Here is a 19,315-nt window from a genome sequence, read left to right as displayed (position 1 = left end):
CTAGTAAAATGGAGGACACTGATACCGACACTAACAGACGATACGTTCCAAGAGCTCCTGGAATCTCCTCTATATGTATCCCCAGCAGCCAATAATAAAATGATCCAGCTGTATATAGTATATCAGGGTTATCTCACTCCAGCAAGATTGTACAAAATGGGCAGAATACAGTCTACAAACTGCATTAGGTGTTCCTGCGAATATTCCGATTTTTGGCATATGATGTGGGAGTGTCCCGTTACTGAAAGTTTCTGGGGGGAGGTCACAGGCTTCCTCTCTGAACTTGTGGAAGTCCCTGTTCCACCGAGCCCAGAGATCTGCTTATTTGGAATATTAGATGAAGAAAGCTGGCAACACCATAAAAAGATTTTTCTTCTATACCAGAACCCCAAAGCTAGAATCCATACACCAGGCTTCATCTCAACACCCTTTGAGCTTCACAAGGGCACCAGGCAGGGCTGTCCATTATCACCCTTATTATTCGATTTAGCACTAGAACCACTTGTACAAAAGCTAGATGACCCTAGTACATACGAAGGCATAAAAAGTGGAGACCAAGAGCTTAAAATGACCCTATTTGCAGACGACATACTGTTATTTCTAGAAAAACCAGAACAACATTTAAAGACGCTGCTGAAAACCATAAAAGATTTTGGAGACCTTTCAGGGTATCACATTAACCCCTTAAAGAGCGAAATACTGGAGCTAGGCTCCCCCTGCCCACCAGAGTTATGGACATCATTAGGCTGGCCAAACACTATAGTAAAACCATACATCACATATCTGGGTGTCAAAATAGGAAAAGCCCCGAGCTCTTTGTACACATTAAACTATATCCCATTATTTGATAAAATACAAAAAGACCTGGAGCGTTGGATGCACCTCCCATTGTCTCTGCTGGGGCGATGTCAGCTCATCAAAATGATGAGCTTCGCAAAACTTCTGTACCCAATGCAGACGATCCCCTTACTGCTAAAACATAAAGATGTGAAACTTCTAAACTCAGCATTCACCCGTTTCTTATGGGTGGGCAAGAAAGCACGGATATCATTACAAAGAATGATGCTAGATAAAGAGGAAGGTGGAATGAGTTTCCCAAACATACGTAGCTATAACATAGCGTGTCTCACAAGACATATAGGGGATTGGATACAACAAACAGACGCATACTCCTGTAGGACAATAGAATCAAACCTAGCAGCTCCTTGGAGTCTAGTTGCGTGCCTACATACGCCAATATCCAAATTACCGGGAGACATTAAAAGATGGCAGCTGCTAAGAGACACCATAGTAACCTGGAAAGAGTTAAGGAAGGCGTTTAACCTACCTCTTCTAATATCCAAGCACATGCCACTGATATGAAATCAGGATGTCCTAGGGGACTAGATGATAAGATCTTCAGAGATTGGAGTGCATGCGGCCTGACAACAGCAGGGCAGTTCATGCATGAGGAAGACCGGAGATGGCATACGCAGAAGGGAATCCATGGCAAATACAAGATACCCGGCGCACAATTCCTACAAATCAAACAAACCCTTTCTTTCTGTACAGACAAACTGATAAACTTAACCAGAGAAGCCCCGACCAATGATTTTGACTCGTTAATTGCGCAGGTACAGCAAACTCCTTCCTTGTCCAACATACAAAAAGCAATTACACACAAATTCAACAAAAAAGGTAAAAATAAGCTTTTTTCACAATGGAAAGGGATTACCAATGACATGGATCTAGAAAGCAAAATACTGAAGGGCTGGAATACGATCCGTAAACATGTTCAAAGTGAGGTGTGGAGGGAAACTTTTTTCAAGGTGATGCACTACGCCATATATGGCTTCAACATACCTGCAGCACCGCATAGACCTAACCAATTGGTAGAATGCCCAAAGTGTGGCGCACACGCTACTGACTTTGAACATGGTATATGGTCGTGCACATATGTAAACGCCTTCTGGACTACCAGAGCACAACATATCTTGAATAAATGGAAGATAAAAATATCGGTAGACGTACAATCCATGCTATTCCACGCTGCACCACAACAGGCAATGGACACGCCGGACCAACAGGCAATGGACACGCCGGAACCAACAGGCAATGGACACGCCGGAACCAACAGGCAATGGACACGCCGGAACCAACAGGCAATGGACACGCCGGAACCAACAGGCAATGGACACGCCGGAACCAACAGGCAATGGACACGCCGGAACCAACAGGCAATGGACACGCCGGAACCAACAGGCAATGGACACGCCGGAACCAACAGGCAATGGACACGCCGGAACCAACAGGCAATGGACACGCCGGAACCAACAGGCAATGGACACGCCGGAACCAACAGGCAATGGACACGCCGGAACCAACAGGCAATGGACACGCCGGAACCAACAGGCAATGGACACGCCGGAACCAACAGGCAATGGACACGCCGGAACCAACAGGCAATGGACACGCCGGAACCAACAGGCAATGGACACGCCGGAACCAACAGGCAATGGACACGCCGGAACCAACAGGCAATGGACACGCCGGAACCAACAGGCAATGGACACGCCGGAACCAACAGGCAATGGACACGCCGGAACCAACAGGCAATGGACACGCCGGAACCAACAGGCAATGGACACGCCGGAACCAACAGGCAATGGACACGCCGGAACCAACAGGCAATGGACACGCCGGAACCAACAGGCAATGGACACGCCGGAACCAACAGGCAATGGACACGCCGGAACCAACAGGCAATGGACACGCCGGAACCAACAGGCAATGGACACGCCGGAACCAACAGGCAATGGACACGCCGGAACCAACAGGCAATGGACACGCCGGAACCAACAGGCAATGGACACGCCGGAACCAACAGGCAATGGACACGCCGGAACCAACAGGCAATGGACACGCCGGAACCAACAGGCAATGGACACGCCGGAACCAACAGGCAATGGACACGCCGGAACCAACAGGCAATGGACACGCCGGAACCAACAGGCAATGGACACGCCGGAACCAACAGGCAATGGACACGCCGGACCAACAGGCAATGGACACGCCGGACCAACAGGCAATGGACACGCCGGACCAACAGACAATGGACACGCCGGACCAACAGACAATGGACACGCCGGACCAACAGACAATGGACACGCCGGACCAACAGACAATGGACACGCCGGACCAACAGACATTACCACCTTTCCTACATATTTTTCTCTTGGCAGCCAAACGGGCATTACTTAAACACTGGTTAGAACAAACAATACCAGATGTAATGGAGGTAGAAGCACAACTCATACATGTAATGACGCTAGAAAGAATAGAAGTGGAGCGCAACAAGGAGAAAGGGGCAAAACACCATTTTAAAAAATGGAAACATTTTCTGGTATCGCATTTCTCAGATTCTGAGATTTCGGCTATAGTTGCTCCTTTCAAATATACCAAATGGTATCTAATAGAGGAATTGAAAGGAACATTAGGGAGACTAGCGGGACGAGAGAGAAGCTGATCTTCCCAAAGAGAACGGACACATCTGCAAGAAAATCGCAAGGATCTGACAAACCACGACACGACGGAGGCAAATTGATATGGTAGATTTGCAGCATTATCTCCCCTCCCCCCAGCCCATATTTTCCTTAATCAACTATGCTCCCACACAATAGTCTCAGGGAAAGAAATCTCTCTTTTTTTAAAAATTATTTTATTCGGAAATTATTAGCTACATGAATATGTACAATATGAGTATGCTCCGTCTATGCTGTGTTTTTTTGTTAGTTTGTTTTAATTTAATACAAACAGCTGATTTAGTTTCTATATGCTACACATGGTATATACTATGTAAAACAACAAGCGTGATGTCTTTGTACTATTTTTATTGAAAAATATGCAAAATCAACAAATAAAGAGAAGTTTGAAAAAAAAAAAAAAAAAAAAAAAAGATTTTTCTGAGGGAATCATTGTTCCTTGCTAGAAAAACGATTGCACTGCGATGGATGGATCGTAAGAACCCCTCACTCTCAATGTGGAGGAAGCTGGTCAATTCGGTGGTGCCATATAATTATATAGTCTACAAGGGACGCAAGTGTCCTGAGAAACTTGATAAAGTGTGGGGTCTGTGGTGCGATTCCCCCCTCACGTTATATTCACCACAATTAATGCCTTCATCTATTCTGGAGCTCAGGCGTGCCCCCTAGTGGATGCACGTTCTGGAGCGGGACCTGTGGCCTCGGAGATTTGGCTTCTGTGTACCTGATCAGGCTTTACAGAATTAATGTGTTATTTATGTTGTACTGCATTGACTGAACCTCTATACCAACCTAATTATACAGTGATGTGTATTATCTACGTGCTGCACCTTCCTGCGATTGTAAGTTTCTCTAGGTTATTTAATTTTTAATAAAAAGAGAAAAAAAAAAAAATGCTGTGTACAGTGTTTAATACTGCTTACTATGCAATCAGTAGGGAGGAAAAACGGTGACGCCATGAGCTTGTCTGCCTGCGTTGTTACAGCACAAAATATGCAGTAATAACACAGCAAACGCACAAAACCACTGAAAACCGCCGCTCTCAATGCTGTAAAACGATGCCTTAAAAAACACAGCGTTTTTACAAACGCTTGTATGAGAGCAGCCTTGTACACCCTACAGCAGAGGCCGCGCAGGTGATGTGACTGTGAGAGTACTAGGCATCTTTTCCTCCATCTCTGAACCCAATTTTCAGAATTCCTGCTCCTATACACAAAAATTAAAATTCTACACGGCAGTCCTCTCACCAACATCTATAGTTATTATTAGAGCAAGTGGCTAACGAGGTCTCAGAGGAGTAGTGCTAGCTCCATGTTGTAGAAGTCATGAGCATTGTGCTCTTCATTGGAGAGATGACCAGCTCTGAAGCAGACAGTCTGGGGTGCCCGTGTGGTTCACCTATGAGGTGCAGGGCCGCCCGCTGGATTGTAATATGGCATCATTAATAGGTTGTAAGCCTGTATGGTGCACTACACATACCATGTGGCCCGACACCCTGCAAATGCCTTTGTTGTGCAAGAATAGTAGGGAGCAGCCTCGCCTTCAGTCTAAGGAGGGTGTGGTTGTTCATCAGTACCTTCACCTGTGCGGTGGCTCCACCATTTATCAGTCTGGCCGGCTGCACGTAGAGGGATTTGGTGTTTTTTACCTGCCTCCCATGTTATATCAGTAAGTACACAGCTGCTTTCTGGGATTTTCCCTACAAAGTCCAATTACTATTTTTTACTGACAAGATATAAATCGATAAATAAAAAGTTAAAATAAGTTTGATGTCTTCAATCCGTTAATTTCATGGATCAGTTATCCTTTTGCAGCACACTTTTCCCTTTATCCCCCTCATCTACAGGGGGGCTGCCATGACGCCCATTCCAAAGAAGCCTGCACGGGGCTGTGGTCACACATGTGTACTGCAACATCTTTAGGGCAGATGCAGATCGTGATGTATTCAGCCATCATCAGTCCCATGGACATGGACAACAGTTCCATGCAAACCCCTCCGAGCTGGAGCCTCAGAGCCCCCGTTATGGTAAACTCCAGTCTACGTTTCTATCGTCTAGCAGACATTTACTACTATGAACGAGGCGGTCCAATGGAGCCTTCACCCGAAGAGGACATTGGTATGTTGTTGTAATTCGGCCAGAAGTACTCCGTTTAGAGTTCATTAAAGGTCTGGATGGTTTCATGTTTTTAATGTACCCAACGACCATTTCATAAACATGTGGATGTTGGTATCCGGTGTAATCACAGGGGCATTTGTATGTCTGGGCTTCCAAGATGTAATAGGGGCTCTTGGCATAGTAACAGCCGTCTTCTAGGGTCTCCGGTCACTCCGACCGCGGAGGATCCCATCTACCTTTAGACACAAGATCTTTGTCCTCACATATAAGTTAGTAACAGGACATAACCTGGGGAGGGGTGCAGGAGAAATAAAACAGACCTGCACTTCAACCTCTCTGATTCAGAGTCACACAACTGTATGGCAACTGACCTAAAAAAGGCCGACTATAAGGGTTAATGGGGTATTTGTAGCTGCCGTGGGACCCACATTCTGATTCAGTAGGGGTGGTCCTCACAGATGTACCTGCTGTCCTCGGGGGTGCAGCCCCACAGGTTTACTTCTGCCCACCAGAAGGCCAAAGGATAAAGAGAAAAGGCTCTTTATATTAGCTGAAACGCGTCGCATGTTATTGGTCTATGGATGAATAAACACGCTCTTTTTTTTGGCCACGCTTGTTATATTATCTGCCTTTCGGGATTCAGGGGTGCCAGGTGACACAGCACCCCTGCAGAAGTGTTACACCTTGTTATCTTCTCTTCGGTGCATCGAAGCGCTGGTAATTTTTCTCTTTATCCTTTGGCATTGTGGATTCCGTGGTTGGACTTTTTTTCATACCACGACGCTTTCCTGTCGGATGTTCTAATTAGTCGATGCAACCCTTGCCTAATCTCAACAACATCTGAGGTTTGGATTATCTCATACCATCCAGATATTCATCTGGATTGGGATGTAGCGGTGCCTCTCAGGTGAGTTATCTGTTATACATTTCTTCTCACCTGCATATACCTCCAATACACCCAGCCTCCGGAGCGCTGTTCACGGTGTACTGGGAGGAGGAGTTAGTAGGACATCTATTCCCATAAGAGGATGCCTGGCACTCAGTCCTGGATGGTCACAAGTTCACCTTTCATCAACTTCTGAAATGTTTGACTTTGAAATATCAGGATATTGTTATGGGTACACAAATAGCTAACCCTTGTCCCTGCATGTATTTATGGGGTTGTTTCATCACATATCTCCCTTTTAGGGTGTGTTTACACTGCAGAATGTCCAAACCAGTCACCATCTGCACCGCTGGTGAGGATTGTGAGTGGAGCGCCAGCACTCCCCTGCGGAGCCCTCAGCTGCCGCTCAGGCATTCCTCATATATAGTCTATGTTGTACTTACATCTAGTTAAACCCCCATTCTACATAAACCCCATTTACGATCCCCGATCGTGCTGCCAATAAGGAGGCGGTCTGCCTAGAAAGAATCTGGAACGGTTTCTTACCAGAGAACTTCTAGAGAGTTTATATCTCCTAAGTAGCTTTGTTTGCTTCAGGTTGAGCCGGTGGCATGCGGCCTCCTTCTTCAGGAGATTCGCAATCTGGGGGGTTATTCTCATTTTGGGGTTGAGGCGAACTTTGTGATTATCAGGCAGACGAATCTGGAAACAGAATGGACAAACTCCACTTTCTTTGCTTTCGTTCCCTGCAACAAAATATCACAATGTAGTGTCAGTCCAGAACTGCAGAATACAATAGAAGGTGTCATCATATATATTCTGGTCTTTACTTCACAGCTGTCATAAAGTGTCAACAACTTTACCAACTGTGGGCGCTGTTGCCTGTTACTAAGCCCAGGATCTTTTATGGTCCCAATTGTACAGTATTGCACAGTGGCCTGGCCCTGCAGTCCGAGCCCCATTCACTTCAATAGGTCTCAGCCTGCAGTACCAACCTGGGCCACTGTGCAATGTACAGCGCTGTCTGCTTCCTGCAGAAAAACAGAGTGGGACAACCCTCTTAATGAATTTACTTGGGTACAAACTCAGTCACCTCAAAGAACTGCACAGCTACTCTATCTACATTCAATAACATTTTCAATGTCTTTTCAAAGAGAAGTCCTGAATCCCTGGAGAAAATGGATGTAATCTTCAGATTGCGGGTGCTCTGGGTGTGCTCTGCTCACGTGAGGAGCAACAACCCTCGGCAGGGTCTCCTTGGGATCCTATTTCCACAGCCCCATAGCAGCTGCACCCACCAGTACAGAGGTAGGTAGAATACTGCGCATGAAGTGCTGGGAAGACTCCCACACATTTCCAGAGACCCTCCTATTAGAGGAAGGCCTTGGCGAGTATACACGGCACCCCCTGATAATATACTTACATCTGGGCAGAGGACAAAGTGACCTGCAAGAGACAAACAGATATTGTATTTAGTAGGACGGACAGAAGTCATAGACCGCATCTGCGCCGGCGTTATTAAAGGGGCCCTCATCGGGCAGCGGGAGCCCCTCGAGGCATCTGCGCAGGCGTTATTAAAGGGGCCCTCATCGGGCAGCGGGAGCCCCTCGAGGCATCTGTGCCGGCGTTATTAAAGGGGCCCTCATCGGGCAGCGGGAGCCCCTCGAGGCATCTGCATGCGGCTTCGTTCTCTGGGAACGCAGTAGAGGAAGCGCTTGCAGTTTAAAGGCAGTTTGGGGAGTAAACCTCTCTAAGGCCCCCTGGTGGTTTAACGCTGCAATATCTTCACAGGATTGTCAGTGGGACTTTCTAATCTTAAAAACGCAACGCAAAAATCGCACAAAGCGCCAACTTGGGTTTATACATTAGAAAGTCCCATTGACAATCGCGTTAAAAACCCCCAAGTGTGCGGGGCCTCTAGTGCCCGTTCACACATTGCTGTAATGCATAATAGGCATACCGCCAGCCCATCCCAGCAGTCACAGGCTGGGCGCTGGTCTGTATTAAACTTGTGGGGAGCTGGACATGGGGCCACATCATAAACCCCTCCCCGGGCAGCCCGAATCCCACCACCCCCCACTCCCTCTCCCCGCGCGGCCTGAACCCCCACCCCCCTCCCCGGGCGGACGATCCGGCACAGATTCCCGGGACGCAGCATGTCAATTCTTTCTTTTTGTTGCAGCCTCACTTCTCTCTATGGGAGATCCGGCCGCAACAGCAGAGCATGAGGCCAAGCCGCTCCAAAACCTGCGCTTATCCCGTGCAATTCTGGTGGTTTATCACTGCGGCAAAACCACGAGAGTCCTGCGGTGAGACCGTCCGTGGGACCGCAGCATCAGGCTGCTTTCACACAGGTGACAAAAAGAAAAGCCCCGCTTTCTTCCGATGCGACACGCTTCAAGCCGCACACATGCGACGCCCACGCTTCCTACAGCTGCCTTCACATTAGCCATCTTTCGTCTGATGCAATGCTGTAAGAAAAAAACAAAACATTGCGCCACGTCTATACGGCCACAATTAGCAAGGTGCCACCCTGCGGAGCCTCCGTGTTCATCGCAACTCACAAACCAGTGATCTCCGTACGATGCAATACATCCCCCGGCCCCTAGAGGAAGCCCTAGCTGCAGTCCCACAAAACAAAGAAAGGAATACCTACCGTGTTTCCTCGAAAATAAGGCACCCCTGAAAATAAGGCACCCCTGAAATTTGCAGAAGTCCCAAATATAAGGCACCCCCAATTAGTAAGGCATAGTAAAGTGTGCAGGCAAGTCAAGAGGCCCGTCCCCTGCTGCCATCCCCGTTGTCTCCTACCTCCAGATGTATAGGTAGATCTGCAGACAGTCTGCTGTTATCCTGTCCCTGCTGTGCTGTACCAGTCTGCTGTTGTGAGCTCCCCTTGCTGGCTGGAAAAGTCCATACTGTACATTCTGTTCCTGCTGTACATGTCTGCTGTAATGAGCTCCCCCTGGTGGCCGGAAGCTGCAATACTACATCCCTGCTTACAAGTGGTAGAGGAACTTCTGTCTGCAGACAGGTACGTTACTTTACAGCCCTTATTTTTTATGGCTCTGTGTGTGAGTCAGGCAACCTGTGTGTGATTCTTAAGGCTGGGTTCTCACAGAGCGTATTTCCAGCGGAAATCTCACAGTTTGGCCACAGCGATAAACAGCGAGATTTCCGCCGGGAAAGCGCTGCTTCAAAACCCACGGCACTCAGCCGCTTGTTTTGAAGCCACCTGGCTGCACGCTTTTCCGTTTCTGTGGCCGGTGAATCCGCACCACAACACCGGCTTCTCCCAGCTTTGCCGTGACAGATTTGCTGTCCCATGTGGACGAGATTTCTGAGAAATTTCGGCCACAAAGCTGGCCAATTGAGGGATTAGCAATGGCGAAATAAGACACCCCCTGAAAATAAGACGTAGCGCATATTTGGGAGCAAAAATTAATATAAGACACGTCTTATTTTCGGGGAAACAGGGTAGCTAGCAGGAACGCTGCTCCGGAGCTCCGCCGGGTGTGATGCAGTCCTCAGTAGCCCCCACAGAGATCACTTCAAAAATCCCACCTCCAGGAAGCAAAAACTGATTGGTTCTTCAAACTCTGCTCAGCCAATCACGTTGCGTAAGAGGGATTTATGAATTGATTGGCCAATTCATAAATCCCGCCTCCACGAGGTGATTGGTTCTTTAAACTCTGCTAAGCCACCAATCACAGCCATTGGTTCATCAAGTGCTGCATTGATTGGTTTATCCAGCCGGCGGGAACCAACCGGAGAGGCAGATGTGGGGGGCTTCTTATCCCCCTTTTATTTCCATTTCTCTGCTCAAAAAACCCGAGCGCAAAAAGGGAAGCCCTGAGCGGACGGCAGCGGTCTGACGCGGTCACTAGGCACGCCGCGCATCACGCCGCGCAGTGCAATGTACCCACCCATCCTGCAAAACACTAAAGATATAAGACTGGTAACATGTTCTGTCCTGGCACGTATGCCACAGAGAGCGCCAGTGGACCGTGGCTAACTACAGGGTGCGAGAGGCCGCAGAGGAGGTCATGGAGAGGCGCGTTTTACCAGGCCGCTCTGTAGTCTAACATGGGAGTACTGTGGAGGAGGTCACTAGTCAGCAGAGGGCAGTACCGGTATAACATGGGGGTACTGTGGAGGTCACTAGTCAGCAGGGGCCGGTACCGGTATAACATGGGAGTACTGTGGAGGAGGTCACTAGTCAGCAGGGGGCAGTACCAGTATAACATGGGAGTACTGTGGAGGAGGTCACTAGTCAGCAGGGGCGGTACCGGTATAACATGGGAGTACTGTGGAGGAGGTCACTAGTCAGCAGGGGGCAGTAACGGTATAACATGGGAGTACTGTGGAGGAGGTCACTAGTCAGCAGGGGGCAGTACCGGTATAACATGGGAGTACTGTGGAGGAGGTCACTAGTCAGCAGGGGCGGTACCAGTATAACATGGGAGTACTGTGGAGGAGGTCACTAGTCAGCAGGGGCAGTACCAGTATAACATGGGAGTACTGTGGAGGAGGTCACTAGTCAGCAGGGGGCGGTATCGGTATAACATGGGGGTACTGTGGAGGAGGTCACTAGTCAGCAGGGGGCGGTACCGGAATAACATGGGGGTACTGTGGAGGAGGTCACTAGTCAGCAGAGGGCAGTACCGGTATAACATGGGGGTACTGTGGAGGTCACTAGTCAGCAGGGGCCGGTACCGGTATAACATGGGAGTACTGTGGAGGAGGTCACTAGTCAGCAGGGGGCAGTACCAGTATAACATGGGAGTACTGTGGAGGAGGTCACTAGTCAGCAGGGGCGGTACCGGTATAACATGGGGGTACTGTGGAGGAGGTCACTAGTCAGCAGGGGGCAGTACCGGTATAACATGGGAGTACTGTGGAGGAGGTCACTAGTCAGCAGGGGGCAGTACCGGTATAACATGGGAGTACTGTGGAGGAGGTCACTAGTCAGCAGGGGCGGTACCAGTATAACATGGGAGTACTGTGGAGGAGGTCACTAGTCAGCAGGGGCAGTACCAGTATAACATGGGAGTACTGTGGAGGAGGTCACTAGTCAGCAGGGGGCGGTATCGGTATAACATGGGGGTACTGTGGAGGAGGTCACTAGTCAGCAGGGGGCGGTACCGGAATAACATGGGGGTACTGTGGAGGAGGTCACTAGTCAGCAGGGTCGGTACCGGTATAACATGGGGGTACTGTGGAGGAGGTCACTAGTCAGCAGGGGGCGGTATCGGTATAACATGGGGGTACTGTGGAGGAGGTCACTAGTCAGCAGGGGGCGGTATCGGTATAACATGGGGGTACTGTGGAGGAGGTCACTAGTCAGCAGGGGGCGGTATCGGTATAACATGGGGGTACTGTGGAGGAGGTCACTAGTCAGCAGGGGGCGGTATCGGTATAACATGAGGGTACTGTGGAGGAGGTCACTAGTCAGCAGGGGGCGGTACCAGTATAACATGGGGGTACTGTGGAGGAGGTCACTAGTCAGCAGGGGCGGTACCGGTATAACATGGGGGTACTGTGGAGGAGGTCACTAGTCAGCAGCAGCGGTACCAGTATAACATGCGAGTACTGTGGAGGAGGTCACTAGTCAGCAGGGGGCGGTACAGGTATAACATGGGAGTACCGTGGAGGAGGTCACTAGTCAGCAGGGGCGGTACTGGTATAACATGGGGGTACTGTGGAGGAGGTCACTAGTCAGCAGCAGCAGTACCAGTATAACATGCGAGTACTGTGGAGGAGGTCACTAGTCAGCAGGGGCCGGTATCGGTATAACATGGGAGTACTGTGGAGGAGGTCACTAGTCTGCAGGGGGCGGTACTGGTATAACATGGGGGTACTGTGGAGGAGGTCACTAGTCAGCAGCAGCGGTACCAGTATAACATGCGAGTACTGTGGAGGAGGTCACTAGTCACCAGGGGGCGGTATCGGTATAACATGGGAGTACTGTGGAGGAGGTCACTAGTCAGCAGGGGGCGGTATCGGTATAACATGGGGGTACTGTGGAGGAGGTCACTAGTCAGCAGGGGGCGGTATCGGTATAACATGGGGGTACTGTGGAGGAGGTCACTAGTCAGCAGGGGGCGGTATCGGTATAACATGGGAGTACTGTGGAGGAGGTCACTAGTCAGCAGGGGGCGGTATCGGTATAACATGGGGGTACTGTGGAGGAGGTCACTAGTCAGCAGGGGGCGGTATCGGTATAACATGGGAGTACTGTGGAGGAGGTCACTAGTCAGCAGGGGGCAGTACCGGTATAACATGGGAGTACTGTGGAGGAGGTCACTAGTCAGCAGGGGGCGGTACCGGTATAACATGGGAGTACTGTGGAAGTGATCACTAGTCAGCAGGGGGCGGTACCAGTATAACATGGGGGTACTGTGGAGGAGGTCACTAGTCAGCAGGGGCGGTACCGGTATAACATGGGGGTACTGTGGAGGAGGTCACTAGTCAGCAGGGGCGGTACCGGAATAACGCATACCCCGGCTTTACACATTATTGCCTGCTGCAGTAGGTGACTACGGAAAGAACCAATCACGGGCGGGATTATTAGGTCACGTGCACAAAGTGCCGGTCGTTACTCACATGAGGTGCCGGGATAGCGCGGGGTTCGTCTCCTTCACGGCAGCCCCCGCTCTTCTCAGGTACGCGGCCGTTACCGCGTTTGCCATCGCGCTCGCCCTCGGTCAGCGGCCCGGTCTTCGGAACATAGGTCACGTGACTGACGTTATTTTCGGCGTGGTGACGTACATAGTAAACGACAGAACTGTCTGACGTTATCCCGTCGCTGCAGCATCGGAGGAGGGGCGTCAGTTACTTGCTGTCTCGTCGGGCTGCTCCAGTATTACTACCACGTGAGCTGTGGAGATACGGGAGGAGGAACGGCCGGCCTCCAGCGAGTGGCGCACAAGTATCCGCAGCGCTGGCAGTAGAGCGCGGGGCGCATATAACTATATTACTCCCCATATCCACACCATTCGCAACATGATTGGTTGTTTTTATTTACTCACCAGATGATTGGTTATTTGGGTTTGGTGATTCCCGGTGATTGGATGTGTTGGTTGGGTGATTCCTGGTGATTGGTTGTTTGGGTTGGGCTGATTCACGGTGATTGGTTATTTTGGGTTAGGGTGCATTTACACGAACGTATATCGGCTCGGTTTTCACGCCGAGCCGATATACGTTGTCCTCGGGTGCATGGGGGAGGATGGAAGAGCCAGGGCCAGGAACTGAGGCTCCCGCCCCCTCTCTGCCTCCTCTCCGCCCCTCTGCACTATTTGCAATGAGAGGAGGCAGGACGGGGGCGGGGGCTAAGGTCCGGGAATTAGCCCCGCCCCCGTCCCGCCTCTCCCCATTGCAAATAGTGCAGAGGGGGCGGGAGCCTCAGTTCCTGGCCCTGGCTCTTCCATCCTCCCCCCTCTGCACATGAGGACAACGTATATCGGCTCGGCGTGAAAACCGAGCCGATATACGTTCGTGTGACTTCACCCTTAATGCATCAATGTTGGTGCGGGAGTACTTGCTGTGCACGCCTTAAACCGGATCTGGACACTCCGGATCCCAGAAACACAGTCCAATCTGTAGGATAGGCAGCACCCAGGATTCAACGCCTAGTCAGGCAGATTTGGCGTGGTCGAAGCGCCGCTGGTGGACACGCTTTACTTTTTTATGCAATAAAAAGTCTGGAGATTTTTTTTATGACCCAAATTTGCCTGACTATGCTTTGAATCCTGGGTGCTGCCTATCCTACAGACAGATTGGTTATTTTGGGTTGGCTCCTGTAGAAATGGGGAGTAAAAGGCTAATATGCCTGCAGGGTCCCTAAGGGCTGCTTAACCCTTTAAGTACGCAGCGTTTTCTCCCCCTTTTTAAAAAATCATCCGTTATTTCACCGTCTGCGGTTGTTTCTTGCGGGACGAGTTGTATTTTTTTTAATGGTTCTATTTAAACTACCGAAACACTTAAAAACAAATTCCAGGGGCGGAGCCTGACCGCTGAGTGAGATGGACGCCCGAGTGCAGGGCTCCATCACAGCGGCACCTTCTGGGACCCTTCCAGCACCTTTAAGGTGACCGAGATGAGGAAGATCGGCAGGGAGAGAGGGGCAGAGCTCCAGGAAACTTCCCGACCGGGGAGAGGACAGGCTGATATACAACGGTTCCTCAAGGAACGGAGCGCCCGGTCCCCGCATGCAGCCTCCATGATGGCTCAGGAACCCACTGCCTCTCACAGTAAGGGGGGAGAGGAGGAGGCATCCACAGATGGGGTGGATGGAGAAACCCTCTCCAGGGGCTTTATGAGGGACCTGATCTCTCAAGCCCTGCGCCTGTCAGATCACACCTGGCTGAGGCAGATGGACGCAGGGTGGAGCAGCTGGAGGCTACATCTGCTTCTGTTACCTCTCACTCATTGGAAATGGAGCAAGTCCTAAAAGAGCAGCATTCCCATATTAACAGAACCCTGATAATGCAAGAGGACCTTGAAGACAGCAGTGTGCGCATGAAGGGACTTGCGCAGGGGACAGCCTAGCAAGAAATCTTTGAATCCTTGCTGGGGGCTGATAGAGTGATGGCCATTGTTATCAAGCGTATTCATTGAGCTCTCAGACCTCCACCAGCGACTGCTGGACCACCCAGAGATGTTGTTTGTAAAGTGCTCTCCTTCCCGGACGCTGTAGCCATCCTAAGGGCAGCAAGAAACCACAAAGATCTCAGTTACACTGATGCCCCTATTCAAATTTTTCAGGACTTGGTCCCTTCTACTTTGGCGAAACGCCGCCTCTTACGACCACTTCTGGATACTTTAAAGGGGTTGTCTCGCGGCAGCAAGTGGGGTCATACACTTCCGTATGGCCATATTAATGCACTTTGTAATGTACATCGTGCATTAAATATGAGCCATACAGAAGTTATTCACTTACCTGCTCCGTTGCTGGCGTCCTCGTCTCCATGGTTCCGTCTAAATTCGCTGGCAGCTTGCTTTTTTAGACGCGCTTGCGCAGTCCGTTCTTCTCCTTTCAGCACGAGCCGCTTCAGTGTGCTCCCCGCTACAGCTCTTCTGCGCATGCGCAGACGAGCTGTCACTGCTCGGGAGCGCGCTGGAACGGCCATTCTGTACCATCCTCTGTTAGAGGAAGGTGCAGAGCTGCCGAGCTGTCCGGAGAAGCCGCCCAGCTGTCCCGCCGTCCAGCTGTCCCGCCGTCCTGGTAAGTGATGGGCCGGGGGGGCTGCCGCTGCGCCGGGGGGGGGGGCCTGTCGCTGCGATGGGGGGGGGCTGTCGCTGTGACGGGGGGGGGCTGCCGCTGCGATGGGGGGGGCTGTCGCTGTGCCGGGGGGGGCTGCCGCTGCGATGGGGGGGCTGCCGCTGTGCCGGGGGGGGGGGGCTGCGCCGGTTACCTGCTGCCTGGCGGTGGGTGACTGGTCGGCCGTGTTCACTCCAGGAGTCCGGTCGGCGGCTGCGGGGCGTCTGGTTGTCAGGGGGACACAGCTGGTAGCGTCTCGGGAGCGCGCACGTCGGGCTACAGCAAGCGAAGGGAAAAGAGCCGGCGGCCATCTTGGGAAAATTTTTATAAGTTGCTGAAACGCTGGAACTGTAAGTACAAACCAGCTAGAAAAGTCATTTACAGGGGGGCTTAGTAATGTATGCTTAATTAGGGGGACTGGGCAAAAAAAAAAATCCACTCCTGCCTCGAGACATCTCCTTTAACCCCTTAATGACGCGGCCATTTTTCGTTTTCCATTTTCGTTTTTTCCTCCCCCCTTTAAAAAAATCATAACTCCTTTATTTATCCATCCACGTCACTGTATGAGGGCTTGTTTTTTGCGGGATGAGTTGTATTTTTCAATGGTGCTATTTAAAGTACCATATAATGTACTGAAAAACTTTTAAAAAATTCTAAGTGGAGTAAAATGGAAAAAAAACGACATTTTGCCATCTTTTAGTACGTCTTGCTTCTACGGCGCACAAATGGCAACAAAAACGACATGATAACTTTATTCTATGGGTCAGTACGATTACTACGATGCCAAACTTGTTTAGGTTTTTTTTTACTATACTCCTCTTTTTTTTTTTTTTAAAGACATAAAATTTTTTTCAATTATTTTCTGTCGTCATTTTGTGCGCGCGATAACTTTTTTATTTTTCCGTCGACGTAGTTGAGCAAGGTCTCATTTTTTGCGGGATGTCCTGTAGTTTCTGATAGTACTATTTTGGAATACATATGACTTTTTGATCGCTTTTTATTGCGTTTTTTATTGGAGACAGGGTAACTAAAAAAGTGCATTTCTGGCGTTCTTCATTTTTTGTTTCGGACGACGTTCACCGTGCGGGAAAAATTATGTGCTACTTTGATAGATCGGACTTTTACGGACGCGGCGATATCAAATACATATTTTTAATTTATTATTTAGATTTTTTAATAATAGATATGGCAAAAGGGGGGTGATTTTAAACTTTTACAACTTTTTTTTTTTTTCAATTAAAAAAAAAACTTTATTGATTCTTTTTTTTACTTTACTTTGAAGTCCCCCTGGGGGACTTTAAGATGCGATGCTTTGATCGCTCCTGCAGTATGACGTAATGCTATAGCATTACGTCATACTGCTTTTTGACAGGCAGCCTATGAAGCCACCCCACGGGGACGGCTTGATAGGCAGTCTGCTAAGGCAGCCCTGGGGGCTTTCATTAGGCCCCCGGCTGCCATGATACGTGCAAGGCTCCCCCGATCTCACCGCGGGGGGGCCGCGCGGGACCCCCGAACATCGTTCGGGGGATTTAAATGCCGCTGTCAGAATTGACAGCGGCGTTTAAATGGTTAATAGCCGCGATCGGCCGCGCGGCCGCTCGCGGCTATTGCCCGCGGGTGTCAGCTGTTATAAACAGCTGATGCCCGCACTGTATGAAGAGAGGTTGCCACGCAACTAGAGATGAGCGAACACGTTCGGCTCCGCCCCTTTTTCGCCCGAACACCGAACTTTGCGAACACTTCAGTGTTCGGGCGAAAAAGTTCGGGGGCCGCCGTGGCAGCGCGGGGGGGTGCGGCGGGGAGTGGGGGGGAGAGGGAGAGAGAGAGGGCTCCCCCCTGTTCCCCGCTACTGCCGCGCATCTCCCCGCCCCCCGGCGGCACCCGGACACTTACGCGCGAACACTGCAGTGTTCGGCAAAGCCGGTGTCCGGGTGCGGATGTGTCCGTAACGGACACGTTCGCTCATCCCTACACGCAACCTCTCTTCATACATACCCCGACGCTCCATGACGTACCAGGTACGTCATTGGTCGTTAAGGGGTTAAGGGACAAGGACATAAAATATGCAAGGCTTTTCCTATTCGGCTTAGGTATTACCCACAAGGGCCGGAAGCTCAATATCCGTTCTCCAGAAGATCTTCAAAAATGCTGGCAGCTCCTTGATATTGAGCCCATTGATCTTCCTTGCTGGCTGCCTCTCCCGGACCTCCTGAGGTTCTCCAGGCTGGAAACTCCTGAGAAATGGCAATTGGCGGGCAACTCCAAGTCCCCTAAAGACAAAAAGAAAAACCCCAGAGACGAGTTGGTGGGAAATGATACTTGAATGATGCTTCACTATAGGAGATGATTCGTTTGTACTTGCATTCCACGATGGCTCATGCTCCGCCTACTCTCGCATTTTGTGATTGAGGTTAAGGGTGGGTCCTGGCTTCTGCTGCACTAGCCTCATGGCCACCTGTTGGGGCATTGGTTGCAGGTCTCATTCTCTCCTGTTTAGTTAATATATCAGTAGGGTCATTATGTTGACGTCCTTTGTGGTAAATGACCCCCTGCGTGTTCTTCCCCTAATGCAGGCTTTCCAGATCGTGTTCCATTTCTTATTTACTGCCGTTGCAGTGATGCTTATTTCTTTCTGTGGCTCGCCCACTATTTTGGGGGAGGTCTCGGGAGTAGTGAGGCCCTCTCCAATCTGTTAAGTGCTAATATCTGCTGGTTTTTCATTTCCAGTTGATAACTTTCTTTTTCCTTTGTACTTTTCTTCGTTTTCCTTTTGTTACTTTTACTTGCCTCCCCCCCCCCCCTCCTCCCCCTTCCTCTCTTTCCCTTCTCTTCTCCCGAATTCCTTAAAGTGGTCAATTTGCCATTTGTGATTTGTAATTTTTCTCAGATTGCTAAAACGCTCGTATTTTTATTGAACATCTTACCTTGCATTTTCCTCTAGTACAAGTCTGTGCTGGTATGGGGGATCTACGTCTCATGCCCTTTAATGTCCGAGGCCTCAGCTCGCTATTCAAATGCCACAACATTGCACTTCTCAAAAGGTATGATGCAAAGATCCTCTTTCTTCAGGAGACTTTCTTTAAAAGAGATAAATGCGGGTATCTCAGAGAGAGATCTCTCACTCTCCTCCCGCCAACTCCCCCCCCCCCCCTCCCCCACATGCTGCTTGGGTGAGTACACAGTTACTCAATAAGACTGCTACTCAATCAAGCAGCAACTTTAAACGAGCGTGCTCGCTCATCATCTCTAGTAGTTTATGCTCAGGGTAATAAAGGGAGTAAAAAATTAACTCCATAAAAACCCACACGGGCTCTTTAGTTACTGCCTCTACGGACATAGCTGAGGAAGTTCAACAATTTTATTCTAATCTTTACCATCTTAGGAGTAACAGTGCCAAGCGAGACCGTGAATTCTGTTAACGTGATAGATTCCTTTCTACACCAAGTGCACATGCCCAAGCTGAGCAATAGTGAAGCGTCCTCTTTAGTCATACCGTTCACACAACCTGGGTTTGAAAAATTACTAG

At 49.9% G+C, this 19,315-nt stretch overlaps 1 protein-coding gene across 2 annotated transcripts in view; it reads right to left on the bottom strand.

Annotated features, from left to right (window-relative positions):
* C9H18orf21 (chromosome 9 C18orf21 homolog) overlaps positions 1–13,357 on the bottom strand; it is a 33,953-nt gene extending 20,596 nt beyond the window's left edge. Inside the window, exons 1-3 of one of the 2 annotated variants that reach the window (XM_066579094.1) lie at positions 13,131–13,357; positions 7,948–7,970; positions 7,071–7,270 (exon numbers count right to left, since the gene is read on the bottom strand). In XM_066579094.1, the coding sequence (XP_066435191.1) occupies positions 7,071–7,270; positions 7,948–7,970; positions 13,131–13,216 (309 nt within the window). In that variant the 5' untranslated portion in view covers positions 13,217–13,357. The remainder of the gene's footprint in view (positions 1–7,070; positions 7,271–7,947; positions 7,971–13,130) is intronic. The other variant, XM_066579093.1, reaches the window with a different exon arrangement.
* Positions 13,358–19,315: the final 5,958 nt, after the last annotated feature.

The sequence above is a fragment of the Eleutherodactylus coqui genome, chromosome 9, assembly GCF_035609145.1.
Source record: "Eleutherodactylus coqui strain aEleCoq1 chromosome 9, aEleCoq1.hap1, whole genome shotgun sequence".
Taxonomy (NCBI): domain Eukaryota; kingdom Metazoa; phylum Chordata; class Amphibia; order Anura; family Eleutherodactylidae; genus Eleutherodactylus; species Eleutherodactylus coqui.
This window is presented reverse-complemented; position numbering and strand designations above follow the sequence as displayed.